Source organism: Uloborus diversus, chromosome 3 (assembly GCF_026930045.1).
Source record: "Uloborus diversus isolate 005 chromosome 3, Udiv.v.3.1, whole genome shotgun sequence".
NCBI lineage: Eukaryota > Metazoa > Arthropoda > Arachnida > Araneae > Uloboridae > Uloborus > Uloborus diversus.
Window position 1 is genome coordinate 178,082,102 of NC_072733.1, and position 16,820 is coordinate 178,098,921.

Sequence of the window (16,820 nt, forward strand, 5' to 3'; positions counted from 1 at the left end):
GGGGACAGGAGCCGTTTCTAGAAACAATAGCTACCAATGAGCAGGATCCTGGCGCAACTCGTGATTGCGAAAACATAATTTGAATAAAAAAATTCTGAATTCAAGTTAATTTTCAATTTTATTATTATTACTTTATTTTATTTATTTATTTATATTTTTCGCATATTCGGTTTCTTTTCTACGCCCTATGGTAGTCAAGGTTGGCGCCCTCTTCAGGGATCCAGTCCGCCCCTGGTCACGTGGTGAGTGTCCATGGAGTATTTTCGTGGAGACTCTAGTCATCTATAAGCTTAGTTTAATCGGTTGCTTTATTCGGACATATCCTGTTAAACATGCCTTTCTGCTTACTTTTGAGTAACTGTCACCGTACCTGAACCGTCTGTCACTTGCTTGTTCAATGCTTTTGCTATGTTGCGATTATGAAACCACGATTTCTGATTTCTATAAAAATAAATAGACTGTCTGGTAAAGGAATTCTAATTTTCTGTTTGGATAATCTTTGAAAAATAATTACTTCTTTTCTTCAGTAAAATACATAATAATGATCGTACGGTGCGTGATAAAGCGTTGACATCTGGTTCTCGATTTAAAAATGTTCTGCTATAAAGTTTTCAGATCGCTATTATTTAATTAAAGTGTCATCACTTTGATGATTTCCAGAAATATTTGATCGTTTAGTTTTGCAGACTTCAAAATGATGTAAAAAGAAGAAAAATCCCTTTGGACGAATGATTTTTTAAAAAAAATTCGAGTAATGAGTTAGAAAGATGCGAATTTTCTTCTGTGATAGAACGGATCACTCGCAAAACAATTGCATCTTGATATTTCAAGCTTCACCAATGAGTAAAATCTGCTTTTCGTTGCTAGTTTTTAAAATATTTGTGTGTGTGTTTCAAGTCGCAGACAGTCTTCACACTAATGAATTTGCTGTTCGTATAGATGGAGGTGACGATATTGCAAGTGATGTAGCAAATAAGCTTGGATTCATTAACCGTGGCCAGGTAATTGATTCTGCATACATTCTAAATGCAAAATTAACAAGAATTCTAATTTTAAGCAAAATTAACAAGAAAAAAGTGCTTTCGGTCATTTACGTTCTTTTACGTTAAGAAATTTCATAACAAGAAAAGGTAATATTTGTTAATGAAATCCAGAGCATTTTCAAAGGAATGACCTAATTCCAAAATATTGTAGCTATTCAGATATTAATTTTTTAAGGTCAAATTACTAGGACTCGACCGATGCATTGGCGCCGATGGTTCAACAATTTAGCCATCGGCATCGGCGACCGATGCTAACTTGCGGGAAACATCGGCCCATCGGCCTTAAAAAACATCAAAAAGCCGATGGAATTGGCCGATGTTTTTGAAAAAAAAAAGGACCTTGGCTGTTTTACTTTTCAATACAAGGTAAAGGGAGTTATTGTTTTCATATAAAATTGTTTACTTAAATTTCAGTATGAATTTCTATTTCAGTCCCCCCTAAAAGAGGTTTTAATACTGCATTCAGGTACCATACAAGTTAATTATTGCGTTGTTTCTCGCCGCTGGATGTACGTATGTATCTCTCATAAGTCATAACTCAAAAATGGTAAGCTAAGGGAGGATAAATTTTCGCATGTGAAGTGTGCGTACGTTCCAGTTGTGCACTTCCCTTTTTGTTTTCAATCGGGTGTTCTGAAAAGGCTGTTTACTCATTTTTTGTGGCTATTAATTACTTATTTCAATGCAAAACTAATATAGCGTCTCAGACTGACGATCATTTGGTGATATATTGCCGAATTGGAGACCATGGAAACAAATATGACATGGCGAAACCGGTTTTGTTTCATTTTGTTAGATTCCCGCTGAACCGACGGTAATTTTTAATTTTTCGATATTTGTAATATGAATCACAGTAATGCAGTCTTTTCAGTATCGCTTCGGCGGAGCTACAAGTTTGGGGCCCGTCGAAATACATTTTGGGACCTTATTTCTCTACCACAGAAGTTTTAAAATATTTATCATAAGCATTTTTGTAACTCCTACAGTGCCCCTATGGTTATGGGCCCTCTCGCACAATTGCGACATATGCTACATTTTAAATCCGCCACTACACGTCAAAACAAACTCGGGTGGAAGTTTTGAAAGGGTTTTTCTGCTCAATGTTTATGATTATTTTAAACTCTATTTTTACAACTATTTTTTGAATTTTCACTTGCGTGCCCCTCCTCCCACTCCCTCAATTTCTGAAATTAAACTCTAGTTGTACGTCTGGGTTGTTTAAAGTAACACCATTCATAAAATTGGAGATTTTTTTCAAACTTTATCTATTGTTTAGAAAGAATTTAGAGCATTAATTTAAGAAATTGATTAAAGACGTTTTGAATGGTAACATAATTCGGAAATCAAAGGGACTTTTGAATTTGTTTTTCGTAAGTACTGAAGTAGATTCAGAAACTCTTCCGAGGCGTTGGTGGTAGCGGTTCTGTACTAAAAAAATGAGGCTGAGGTTGGGGCCAAAGTGTGAGTTACTCTAAAATCAGAGGGTGACCCCCCCCCCTACCCTACCTCGTCGTTTCAATCATTTCTTAAATATTTAGCGATTATTTATTTTGGTCAAGAAATTTCATTTTGCATATTTCTCACCCTCGTTCCGAAATGCGCCATCTCTTTTGCATCATTAATAGCGTTCGATTTTTTTTTCTGTTGTAAGTAACTATTTTTATATATTTATATAAAATCAATGAATAAGTTATTTTCCTTTTTTATAGAAAAAATTCAAGGATTTTCTATTCTGCAATTTTTTTTAATCTCAGAAAATTATTGTTAAATTCAAAAATTTAATTTGAACTTGTTTGTAAAGCTTCATAAAAGGTTAAACAATCAAATTGTTTAATATTATGTGTGCAAACATCAGATCAAGTAGTATATGTATTCAGTTATTAACTTGGTGTAAATATTGAATTTGTTTATTGTAGCTGCGTTTTAAGAACCTCGCTCTTTTCATGGCTATTTCTTTTTTCAGCAAAATTTATGTCACTGTTATAGCTTTTATGAAAAAGGCAAACTTTTCTATTCATAAATTTTAAACAAGTATAAAAATATTCCTATTTTGATTTAATATTGTAATTTATCTGTTACCTTTTTTGTTTTATTTGATGACTAAAAAATGTCTACGTCCAATCTTTCCACTTTAATTGCGAAATTTGTTGACAATTTCATAGTTTTATTCTTAATTTTTTTTGAATGATTAAACAACATAATTTAATGTTTTTTAACTATGTTTAATGTATCTAAATCCATACATTATTACAATATTACTGAAATCTTAGTTATATGTTCAATTAAAAAAAAAAACAAATCAATTGGTTATCAAACAGGCTCCTTGTTTTTCTTCCATTTTCTTTCTTTCTTTCTTTTTTGTTTTTTGGTTGTTGTTCTTTCTCTTTCATCATACAGCAGTCAAAAAAGGAGAAACATAACTATACCCTATACAGATGGTACGTAGTACGATCCAAAAGTTCGTGAACAAGCTGCATAAAACCTTACCCAGAATAGTTCACATTACCGAAGCACATCCACTTTCAAAAGGTCACCTTGAGGGACTATATACTTCTGCCAGTGTTCATATAACTTTTGGAAACACTCCTGGAAGCCATTTTTCACTACCTTCTATGATGCAGCTTTATCTTCTCCTGACAGAAGAAAGCGGCGTCCATGCAAATGTTTTTTTTCTTTGCTGGGAACAGGTAAAAGTCGCACGGAGCTAAGTCCAACGAAACGTTTTGTTATTTGTTTGTCTTGTCAGAATATTGACCAATCGAACTCGAACCGTGCATCCTCAATATAAAAGTCGCCTTCTTCCCCACGATGAAGTTAAAGCAGCAGCGCAAGAAGCCATACAGGTGGTTGCGAAAAATGTCTTCCAGAAGTGCTTCTAAAAGCTATACGAACGTTGGCAGAAGTGCATAGTCGTTTAAGGTGACTATTTTGTAGATAGATGTGCTTCGGTAAAGGGAACTATTCAGGGTAAGGTTTTATACAACTTGTCCTCCAACTTTTAAATCATACTACGTACGTATGAGTACTTATATTTCATAACTTACTATTTCATAACGTTTTTGAGTGACACAAATTTACGCGCATGAAGACATTACTAGAGAATTTGCGATAATTAACTGAGGAGGCGTTCAAAATGGATAGTTCGGTTATTTATATGTTCTTAGGTACATATATATGCACAGATGTGAACTTGCGAAGTATAAATTGGGTGATCGTAAAATAGAAATTTAGGTCGAAATCTGATTTTTTTTTTTTGTGATTACAATTCCTTATTCGTAGAAAGGAAGTAAAGTGAAATGAATCAATGATCCTTTAAATCCCTGACAATCTTATCAATTTATTTCTGTTTGATTTTTTTTTTTTTTTTGCCATCGGCAATCGACCATTTGGAGGAAAACAATCGGCCATCGGCCAACAATCGGCATCGGCCCATCGGCCAAAAAATGGTTTCGGTCGAGCCCTACAAATTACATATTTGTGGGAATGAGAAAATTATGGATGCACCAGATATCCGGTATCCTACTGATTTTTACTTATCCAGAATCCAATCCAGCCACACTACTTCAAATTGGATATTCGACAGTTTTACGGCTGGATATTTGGTATTGATGTGGAGAGACGAAAATTTTCAATTAAAAAATCAATGCATTTTGTAACCTTTTTGGATGGTACCCCAATGCGACTTTTCATGCTTCCCTCATTAATTTCTGATCCAAAGAAAAAAATTATAGGTTGTACCTCCAACTTCATAGAGGAGTTGGGTCACGTTGGTTAACTTTTCTGCTTTTCATTTTTGATCTCGTCAAAAAATTAAATGAGCAGTTTGATTTCCTACCATAAGTTTCATTAAACATCTCATCATTTAAATTTTTTTTTGAAACTTTTATTCAAGGGCGCCCGTATAGGGGGGTAAGTGGGGGCTCAAGCCCCCCTTAGAAGTGAGAGTTTCCTTGTTTTTAGTGCTTTTTTCTTGGCAAAAATGTTTACAAATTTCTTTTCCATCCATTAATGAATACGTTGTTAAAAATGTTAAATTTTAATATCTCTAAATTGTACTGAAATTGGTTTCCATGGGGAAAATATTCTGCTAAACCATGGGGAAAATTTTTGAGTGCCCCCCCCCCCTCCCCGCTTAAAATTTTGCATATGGGCGCCCTTGGTTTTATTCATCAATTTTTTTTTTGTATTAATTTTTTAACAGAACTTAGAAGAGAACCAACATACCCCAGGCTCAGAGTACATTAGTCCAAGCTGTTATACCAGGGATCTGTCCAGGGTTTTTGCAGGGTCTGTTTTTTGTAAAAAATAAAATAATTTTGTAAAAAAAAAATAATTTTGTGAAAAATCAAGAATTTTTGTAAAAGATCATATTTCTTTTCTTTTTTTTTAATAAAATATTTTGTAAAAACAAAATTTAAAAATTTATAAACAACAAGAAGTGCATTGGGGGGGGGGGGCATGGCACAATCTGGCATTGAAATAATTAGCTGGGAGTTTTCTCGTATTCATTGTAAGTTTCCCTTTTATTTCTCCTGGTATATACTTTAAATTCGCTACTTCCAATTTCCGTACTTTTTCTAGGGTATACCCTGTAAATGTATTTCACAGCTACATAGTCCCCACAATGAGACCCCCAACATCAATCTTATGACTCTGAGTCCTTACTACCTTTTTCTCATTTGAGTTTTTCACACCAACCTCACTTTGCAAAGGCAAACTTCCATCTTCATCATTATCACTGCTCAAACTCAATCCAAGTCCACCCAAACTCTATTCTCACTCTCTACATCTTTAATCTCTAAATCCTCCTCTTCATCAGTGGAGCTAAGTACACATTTCATTTTCTTTCCTTTGAATGTTGAAATATCTTAACTTATCCGTTTTTGCGTTGTTAGTTGGCGTACCCAGTCAGCTTATGTCAACTAACTCCCAAGTACGTATGCCAACTAACCCCCATGCAAGTGAAATAAACATGGTGACCAAAACAAATGTTCATCAGCTACAGCAGAAATGGACTTATAACCTTTTAGCTAAATGTCCAAAGATACTAAAAACTTGTTAATATTGCCTCTGTGTGTACTGTACAAAACGACAAATACTGAATAATCAAAATTTTACTTGCTGATACGAAAATCATGTTTTCAATGCTTCCACTCAAAGCAATGGCTGGATCCAGCTGGCGTTCTCATGCAAGATAGATATATCCATGATGATCACGTGACAGGCTCAGTTGCGCTCTGAATCAACCATGGAGTTTTTTAAAATCACAAATCCAACTAGCTCCTTATGCCAACTAACCCCGGTCTCCTCTATGTACTCTATGCAAATTATATGGAAAAATAAGAAAAAAAAAACCATGCACCCACCTATGCGTAAAATACATTAATTTTCAAGCGTAGGGGGGAAGGCAATTGCCCCTCCCAAACCCTTCAAATGATGCAACAGCATGCAGCTCTTCACTATAAAAAGTTGGGCATTCCTATTTGAAATGAAAATATAATTGAAATCTATTAGACAGACCTCAGGTTCCCTTACTTATGTTTAGTAGGACTTGACCGATGCATCGGCTCCGATGGTTCAAAAATTAATCCTTTGGCATCGGTCGTTGATGCTAACTTGAAGAAAAAATTAGCCTTGAAAGACATCTAAGTGCCGATATATCGCCGATGTTTTTCGAGAAAAAAAGGGAAAAGCAAGTATAACTATTATTTATCTATATTTTACTGCATAATTAAAGTACAGCACAGGGCCTGAAATAGGGCAGCAACGGAACCAACACCAGTTTTGGACCTTTGAAAAAATACTGAGTTTTGGATCACTACCAAAATTTTCACAGCATTGCTGAAACTTATCAAACACTGACTTTGGTGAGAGTTTTAAGAATTTTATGCTCTTAAATCGATATAATAACTCTGTATTAGGATGTTTGTTCAACAGTTATGAAAAACGAGACTCAAATTGGAGGGGGGGGGGGAAGCGACCAATATCTCTGGATAAATTTGCAAAAAATTTTCTTCCAAAAAGAAATTGAAAGCCTCAATATTTTCCCGATTGTAGCCTCCCCTTTTAACTTTACACTAAACTTGCATAGTTTGACATATAATCTGGCTCTTAACTGTTGAAGACTTAAACTGTAGTAAAAGCTCAATCATAAGCACAGGGCCAGAAACGGTGAATTCAGGGTTTTTATACTCATTAAAACCCTCCAAAAATCATATTTTTCTTTTAACACAGAAAACAAGATTTTTCACTGCAATCAATATTTATAGTTTTATAGTTCGTCGCCTTAAGAAAAGGTGCATGCTGTAACTTTCACATTAAATTTGTTATTTAGAAATGAAAGAGGAAAAAAAAATTACATTTCCTTAAGTTCTATATTCAACTTCCTCCTCAATCATATTGGTATGAACTGATTTAGAAAATCGTTTCTCCGCAGCTATTAAGGTGATCGACTAAAGAAAGCTAAATCAAGAAATTTAATTTAAGGAATTTTGATAGTATTAAATGTTGAAAAAAAGTTCAAAAAACTATATGAATGCTTTTATTGTTTCAAGCCAATTATATCTTTCTGATAACTCTACCTCATTTAGCCAAAAAATAGTTATCCTTCATTAATGATGTTTACAGTAAGTAGCATAGGGTCTGGTGGGGTAAAGTGGCCATAAAATCGTAGATTTTCAACTTAGGTGGATAATAAATACAATAAATTCTTTAAACACTTCAACTTTTTTTGTTGTTATTTTACATTGCATTGTTAAAGAACACGGTACATTGAAATTCAGGAAAAAAATAATTTAAGTAGCTTTATAATACTTTCATTTCCCTATGTATGTATGGCCACTTTACCCCATGGGGTGGGGGAAGTGGTCATAGTTAAAAATAGATGTAAAACCAATATAAATAACAGTAATATTTGTATATTTCAGTTATTTCTATCGTTACAAGTATATGTGAGTATACACAAGTGTATACCTGTCGTGTAAACATGAGTAAACACATTCATATATGAGTAGATACATGTATACATCAGATACATGCATGCAGGCCCGTGTCCAGATTTTCATAAAGGGAGGGGTTTTAATCTTACCAGTAGCGGGGGGGGGGGAGAATTCAACCCCCTTACAGCTTTTAGTTTTACGACAAATTGCCGATCCCAGTATGGCGTTTATTCACATGTAAGGACTGCTGTATTCTTGAAGGATACCTCTAGCTGTACAAGTTACCAAAGTATTCCTTCGTTTCACAGATTCGCTTTAATCAAACTTTGCTTGCTTCTTTTTAATTAAATCTGTTTACTATGTAGTATATTGCAATGAGTATTAGAAACTCTTCACAAATTCTTTTATAATGTAGAATGTATATCAAGTTGTTATGTTCTGAAATAATGCTTAATAAACTAAACAAGAAAGAGCTCTTTGCAGATGCAAATTACATAGCCAAGCACAATCACTAATGCATCTTCATAGATGTAACATATGCCAAATTCACCATAAGCTCCTTACAATAAGCAATATCCTTTCTTTGCATTGGTAGATCATTCAGCGTTTCGTCCGCCATACTTTTTCCGAAACATTACATCAGTTTGTAAGGCTTTAGCAGTTGTAAATCGCAAAAAACTTCAGAGAGAAAATTAAAATAAAATAAAAACGCTGAACGCAAACTTTCTCATTAAAGTAAATTTAAGTCAAATACACATTTTCTTCATTTTGCTTATTTTTTCCCCAAGGGAGGGGTTTAACCCCTGAAACCCTCCCCTTGGACACGGCGCTGCATGCATGCACGTGCCTACTGAAGTATATACGTATAGACACGATTATGTAAGCATGTATACGTGATTCGCTACAGGAGTATATACGTGTCACGTATCACCTGTCATACATGTATATGAGTACATACGCATGTAAACGAATATCATATGTGTGTATGCACTTGTATCTCAAGTATGTACGTGCACACTTGAGTATATATTTGTATAGGAGACGTATATACGCATATATAAGTTTGTATGTGTCTACTCATGTATTTGGAAGTACGAGCATATGTGTAAATACGATTACATACCTGTATAGACGTATATATGTACATTAGGGTGGTCCTTATTTTTTTGAAGTTGCAGATATGTTACGCGACGCCGCCTCAATTTGTTCCAGTGTACAAATAAATGATCCTTGCAAAATTTAAAGTCAATCCATGAATATTAACACGTGCCCCTAGGGCCCCCTTCTTTGAGTTTCGAAGAAAAAAAATGGCAGATTTTCTCATTTTTATGTAAAAATATTCTAAAGTTTTATATTTAAAGTAATTTTGAACCTCAATAGGTGCTGCTACTTCCAGACCGACCATTTTCTCACTTTCATTCTGTAAAATTTAACATGTTACAGAGAATAAAATGTACACTAATAGACTTGGGTCAAGCGTACTGCTCTTCTGCGCTTGTTCCAAACAAGCGGCAGGGGAACGTTTCTTCCCATCAAGATGGACACAAGGAATACTATAATCTATTAATGAATGACCTAGGCCATTAATGAACGATCTTTGACAACAACAAATTGCCTCCTCCAGGCTTTGGGGGTGTTGATTTACAAAATTCCCTGTGTATGTAATAGGTGTGTCAAATAGCAAGGTTTCAGTGCTATAAATATAAGTAATTGAAATTATATTTTAATTCGCTGTCGTTTAGTTATAAACATACCTAAATGCTTATGCAATTTTTAATTTTTAAAATATAAATTTCGAAAAATCATCGATTACTTCTAACATAAAAATATACTGTATTTCCCATAGCTAAAAAAAAAGTTAAAAAAATATCCAGATCGGAACAATGTAGAAATCTATACTTTAAATTAATTTTATTCTAATTCGGTACATAGTCCTTTATTATCATCAAATTCTTGCGATTTACAAGATTTAGAAACTGAAATTGGTATCTATCCTAACCTGTTTTGTTTTCTACAGCTGGTCTACCATAATGCAAAAAAGCTTGCCAACTATTGATATCATCTCGCCTTTCATCACTGTTAGACAAATGCCATATTAGGGATAAAGATGTTGTTCATTTATTTACAGCCTATGTAGATGCAGTAAATTTAAATCCAAATGACCTAGTGATCAATCGTGCATTCCTTAAGAGAGCAAGAGAAAATCTTCGAGAGGTAAAATTCAATTTCATGAATTTAAATTTAGATTTTGTAGTTATTCACTGGGATACAAAGCTACATCCAGATGTAGCTTTGGTATCTGGAAAAAGAACGCCGACAGGATTACCGTATTAACTTCAGGTCCTAATATTGAACAGCTACTCGGAATTCCTTAGATATTTCTTCAGTTGTATATGATATCTTACATGATAGCTCTTTATTGCTAACTGTTCTAGCTGTAGTGTTTGATACAACGACGTGCAATACCAACCATATAAATTGTGCATTCAATTTTTTGGAGCAAAAATTGAACGGTGATATATTACATTTAGATTGCCATCATCATGCACTTGAAATCGTACTGCAGAGTGTGTTTGTAAAGAAGTTCTTGCCTTTCTTAGTTCTAGATCAGATATTCAATTATTTAAGTGCTTCAAAATTTTGTTTAAAGATCTCCATCATTCAGAACTTATAACATTTCAATCAAGTACACATACCACTTAAATTCTAAAAGACGAAGTGAATGACATATTATTGTTCGTAAAAAGTGGAATTGAGAAAGATTACAGAGAATTCTCATAGCTTGTAATAATATTTCCTTGTGAATTTCCTCCTACAGGGATATGTTTTCGGCAACCTGGAGCTTATCCCTGAGCCACATGGGTGCCAAAAGGAATTTTTGTTTGAAAATTTTTGTATTTAGGAAACAATTTAGATTGACCTTACATGAAAAGAAAGCCCTTCAATGCTGTTTTACTAAGCTGTTTAGCAATTAAATGCTGTATGAATATATGGTTTTTCGCAGCAACCCAATCGAGGTTCCTTTGAATAATATAATATGTCAGAAAAACTAGCAGCGTACAAAATGTCGACAAACCTGCAGCAGAAGCAGTGATGGGAAAATTCATAAATCACTTAGGGTATTTAGGGGATAAACTAATAGCTTTACCCATATTGGATGAAGGAATTAACTTTGAAGATAGGAAAAGACTAGTTCAAAAAATGCTTGTGATAAGGAAGACGTGTCTGAGGACTGTTGAACAAATTTCAGATAACAGTAGATGATTTAGAATACTTTCTTAGTAAAGATCTTCCTCTTTATAGAATCAATTACGAGTCAATAAAATTAATTGATAAATTGCAAATACTAAAAGATTTTTTCCTATTTGATCCTGATTCACGGCAAAATGTTTAAGCTATTTAAAGAGAAGAGAGATTGTTAAAATACTGAAAATTGTGAATGATACAACTGAAAGAGGTGCACAATTAATCGAAGAATTTCACAACTAATTTACCAAATATGAGTCACAAAGCAATTTGTTTTACAAACCGTCCAAGACTATCAGGAAAAGATACACATTATCGAGATACAATGAGAAAAGCGTACGATTAAGGAAAGTTTCTAAAGCATTATTTCATTCTTATTCAAAGTAAAATCTTTAGATGATATAAAGTAATTAAAAAGGTTAATTTTAGTGCTACTTCACTGTAAAAATACTTTGCAAACCTAGGAGAAACGATATACTGGGTCTGAAGTAAAAACTTGGAAGATTTGTGGGAAAATTATCAAAAGTGTTAAAGTTAAACGGCCTAGGGGCATGTGTTATTATTGACCGATCGAGTTCAAATTTTGCACATGTTACTTTTTATTATAGTGTCACAAAACTAGGGGACGTCACTTGTTGAATTCCAAAAAAAAAAAATTTCCCATATAAATAAGGACTACCCTAATGTACATTTACGTGTATACACCAGTATATGTATACACGAGTATATAAGGCTTCTATACATGTATGCCTACAGAGTGAATGCAAGCTCTTGGGCAAAAATCTAAGGGGTGTGCGAGGGGAGGATAAGAAGGAAAGAATCATAAGGAACTTATAGTTGCTGATGCACTACATGCACACAAAGCCTAATGGATGCAAAACAGGACTAATGGATGCGAAACAGGTCACAAATTTGTTGCACAAAGATGACTTTACCCTATATTTAGTTTTTAAGAAATATTTAGAGCAGTTGTTAAAAGTACGACCTGCTGTAACTTTAATACACACATCGCAACAAAGGCCCAGTGACTGATGAAAGTTTTTCAAAAGTCTCGTTATTGCAACAGAGAGTGTTTTGTGATTGCGATGCATATGTATTACAGCTGCAGGCCTCAAATTTCATTAATCGCTTTAAAACTTTCTTGAGACCTAAAATATTGCGTAAAATTGTCTTTGTGTAATGTGTGTGTGTGTGTGTGAATTTGTGACCTGTTTTGTGTCCATCAGTTTCTGGCTTTGTGTGCATGTAGCGAGTCAGCATTGTGTTTGTGACCATATGTTCCTTATGATTCTTGCTCTTATCCTCCCGTCTAACACCTTTTAATAATTTGCTCAAGAGTTTAAACTTACCCTTTATACTTGTATATCATATGCTTGTATGCAAGTGTCGACTCGAGTACGTACGCGTATATATGTGTTTACCTGAGTATATAAGTGTTTGTATATATACAAGTATAAGCGAGTATATACGTGTACAGTGAAATGTATATCTGTATAGGTTAAAAATGCTTGCTGATACCTATATAGTATTTATTGGTGCATTTATGTGAATATGTTTATACACGAGCCAACACAAGTATATGCGTATGCTTACGCATGTACTCGTATACTGTAAAACCATTACTGTAAAAACAATACATATTAAGTAAAATTATTTAATTTTATCTGCCTTATACTTAAAGATTAAGTGACATTAGAAGAACAGTATTCGTTAAGCCTAATATTACGACCACTTTACCCCATCTTACTTAAATTGTTCTAAAAAATTATCTAAAATAGATTCATCTAACTGCTAATCACTAAGAGTTCTTGAGACATGTAGAAAGCTTCCTGTGCAGTCAATCTGTTCATAATTCTAACAAACAAGTATTTCCCAAGAAAGAAAAAAGAGGTGCTTAGATCTTAAAATTTTTCACCTTCACACAATATATATATATATTAATATATATATATATATATATATATATATATATATATATATATATATATATATATATATATATATATATATATATTAGGGTGGTCCTTATTTATATGGGGAAAAAAAATTCGGAATTCAACAAGTGACGCCCCCTAGTTTTGTGACACTATAATAAAAAGTAACGTGTTCAAAATTTGAACTCGATCGGTCAATAATAACACGTGCCCCTAGGCCATTGAACTTTAACACTTTTGATAATTTTCCCACAAATCTTCCGAGTTTTTACTTCAGACCAAGTACGTCGTTTCTCTTAGGTTTTCAAAATATTTTTAAGTGAGGTAGCACGAAAATTAACCTTTTTAATTACTTTATATCATTTAAAGATTTTACTTTGAATAAGAATGAAATAATGCTTTAGAAACTTTCCTTAATCGTACGCTTTTCTCAATGTATCTCGTTAGTGTGTATTTTTTCCTGATAGTCTTGGACGGTCTATAAAATAAATTGCTTTGTGACTCATATTTGGTAAATTAGTTGTGAATTTCTTCGATTAATTATGCTCTTCTTTCAGTTGTATCATTCACAATTTTCAGTATTTTGACAATCTTCCCTTTAAATAGCTTAAACATTTTGCCGTGAATCAGGATCAAATAGGAAAAAATCTTTTAGTATTTGCAACTTATCAATTAATTTTATTGACTCGTAATTGATTCTATAAAGAGGAAGATCTTTACTAAGAAAGTATTCTATATCACCTATACTGTTATCTGAAATTTGTTAAACAGTCATCAGACACGTCTTCCTTATCACAAGCATATTTTGGACTAGTCTTTTCCAATCTTCAAAGTTAATTCCTTCATCCATTACGGACAAAGCTACTAGTTTATCCCCTAAATACCATAAGTGATTAATGAATTTTCCAGTCACTGCTTCTGCTCTATGTTTGTCGTCATTTTGTACGCTGCTAGTTTTTCAGATAAATTATTCAAAGGAGCCTCGATTGGGTTGCTGCGAAAAACCATATCTTCATACAGCATTTAATTGTAAAACAGCTTTGTAAAATGGCATTGAAGGGCTTTCTTTTCATGTAAGGTCAATTTAAATTGTTTCCTAAATATAAAAATTTTCAAACAAAAATTCTTTTTGCCACCCATGTGGCTCAGGGATAAGCTCCAGGTTGCCGAAAACATGTCCCTGCAGGAGGAAATTCACCAGGAAATATTATTACAAGCTATGAGAATTCTCTGTAATATTTCTCAATTCCGCTTTTTACGAACAATAATATGTCATCCACTTCGTCTTTTAGACACTACAGCTGGAACAGTTAGCAATAAAGAGCTATCCTCTAAGATATCATATACAACTGAAGAAATATCTAAGGAGTTCCGAGTAGCTGTTCAATCTTAGGACCTGAAGCTATCACGGTAATCCTGTCGACGTTCTTTTTCCAGTTACATCTTGATGTAGCTTTGTATCCCAGTGAATAACTACAAAATCTATATTTAATTTCATGAAATTTAATTTTACCTCTCGAAGATTTTCTTTTGCTCTCTTAAGGAATGTATGATTGATTACTAGGTCATTTGGATTTAAATTTACTGCATCTACATAGGCAGTAAATAAATGAACAACATCTTGATTCCTAATGGCATTTGTCTAACAGTGATGATAGGCGAGCAGATATCAATAGTTGTCAAGCTTTTTTGCATTGAGGTAAACCAGCTGTAGAAAACAAAAGTAAACAGTTTAGGATAGATATCCATTTCGGTTTCTAAATCTTGTGAATAGCAATAATTTGATGATAATAAAGGACTATGTACTGAAGTAAAAGAAAATTAATTTAAAGTAAAGATTTCTACATTGTTCTGATCTGGATATTTTTTTAAAATTTATATTTTAGCTATGGAAAATAAAGTAAATTTTTATGTTAGGAGTAATCGAGAATTTTTCGAAATTTATATTTTAAAAATTAAAAACTGTATAAGCATTTAGGTATGTTTATAACTAAAGAACAGCAAATTAAAATATAATTGCAATGTGCTTATATTTGTAGCATTGAAACCGTGCGACTCTATTTGCCACACCTATTACATACACAGGGAATTTTGTAAATCAACACCCCCAAAGCCTGGAGGAGGCAATTTGTTGCTGTAAAAGATCATTCATTAATGGTCTAGGCCATTCATTAATGGCCTATAGAATCCCTTGTGTCCATCTTGGTGGGAAGAAACGTTCCCCTGCTGCTTGGTTGGAACAAGCGCAGAAGAGCAGTATGCTTGATCCAAGGCCATTTGTGTACATGTACCCTCTGTAACATGTTAAATTTTACAGAATGAAGGTGAGAGAATGGTTGGTCTGGAAGTAGCAGCACCTATTGAGGTTCAAAATTACTTTAAATATAAAACGTTAGAATTATTTTTACATAAAAATGAGAAAATCCGCAATTTTTTCTTCAAAACTCAAAAAAGGGGCCCTAGGGGCACTTGTTAATATTCATGGATTGTCTTAAAATTTTGCAGGGATCATTTATTTGTATAATGGAACAAATTGAGGGGGCGTCGCGTAAAATATCTGCAACTTCAAAAATAAGGACCACCCTAATATATATATATATATATATATATATATATATATATATATATATATATATATATATATATATATATATATATATATATATATGATATTTTACCAAATAAAATTTTGTATTAAGGAAGTAGTTTCTAACTGCCCTACTGTAAAATAAAATTTTCACATTCATTCGAACATTTATTTCCAAGCTATAGCCATTTATTTGACATATGACCACTTTAACGCATTGACCCTTTCCCCCACCAGACCCTACTCAGTAGGGTCTGGTTGTTACTTTCAGTATACTGCTAAAAAAGCTCTGCACTTGGTGTTACAGCTATTGTGTTACTTTGTGTTTATAGAACTGGTTTTTTACTATAGGGATGCCCATTCCCCCTAAGATCAATGGTGTCCCCCTAAATATCGTAAAAACCCCCCAGAAGCAAGAGCCCCCAGAAAAAGGAAAAATACCCCTTAAAACAACCCCACTAAAAATTTCAGTGGCGCAGTTTGCGCCATGACCCCCCCCCCCCCTTAGGTGGGCACCACTGTTCTGTCGTAATGAATATTAGTTATTGAGATATTCGTAAGTAAAAATGTAAATTGAACCTTTTGTTTGTAATTATTATTGTTTTTTTTAATCCAGTTTGTCTTTAAAACACAATTCCAAATCATCTTCGGAAGTGTTAGGAAAAGAGATAGGATCTAGGCACTCTTCTGCAGACATTTTTTGATAGTGAAATTCCAAATACGCAATTTAAAAAAAAAAATTGAGGTCCTAAAAAGAAGTTTAAGAAAATCTTCAGCTGTTGCTGGCAGGAGAGGTTCGGGGGGTACCTCTCCTCCGAAAATCCTTTGAAATGGAAGGCTTAAAAGTACAATTGTAGGCCCCAGTTTCAGTAGACGCAAGTAGAGGGGATGGAGTTCAAGTACTCCGGAGCAATTTTCGGAAATTCATGTTCTAAAACTAGTTTTAGAGGATCTTCGATGATATTAGTAAAGCTGTCCACAGGAAAATTTACAAAAGTGAAGTTTTAAAAGCACGACTGTAAGCTATTTTGGCAAAGTTAAAGGAAGGGATTGAGGAACAATGAGTCCCTCG

At 33.6% G+C, this 16,820-nt stretch overlaps 1 protein-coding gene across 1 annotated transcript in view; it reads left to right on the forward strand.

The window, feature by feature from the left end:
* The first annotated feature begins 580 nt into the window (after positions 1–580).
* The window catches only part of LOC129218398 (furin-1-like), a 101,043-nt gene continuing 84,803 nt past the window's right edge, over positions 581–16,820 (forward strand). Inside the window, exon 1 of the mRNA XM_054852649.1 lies at positions 581–1,001. Coding sequence (XP_054708624.1) covers positions 768–1,001 — 234 coding nt within the window. The 5' untranslated portion in view covers positions 581–767. The remainder of the gene's footprint in view (positions 1,002–16,820) is intronic.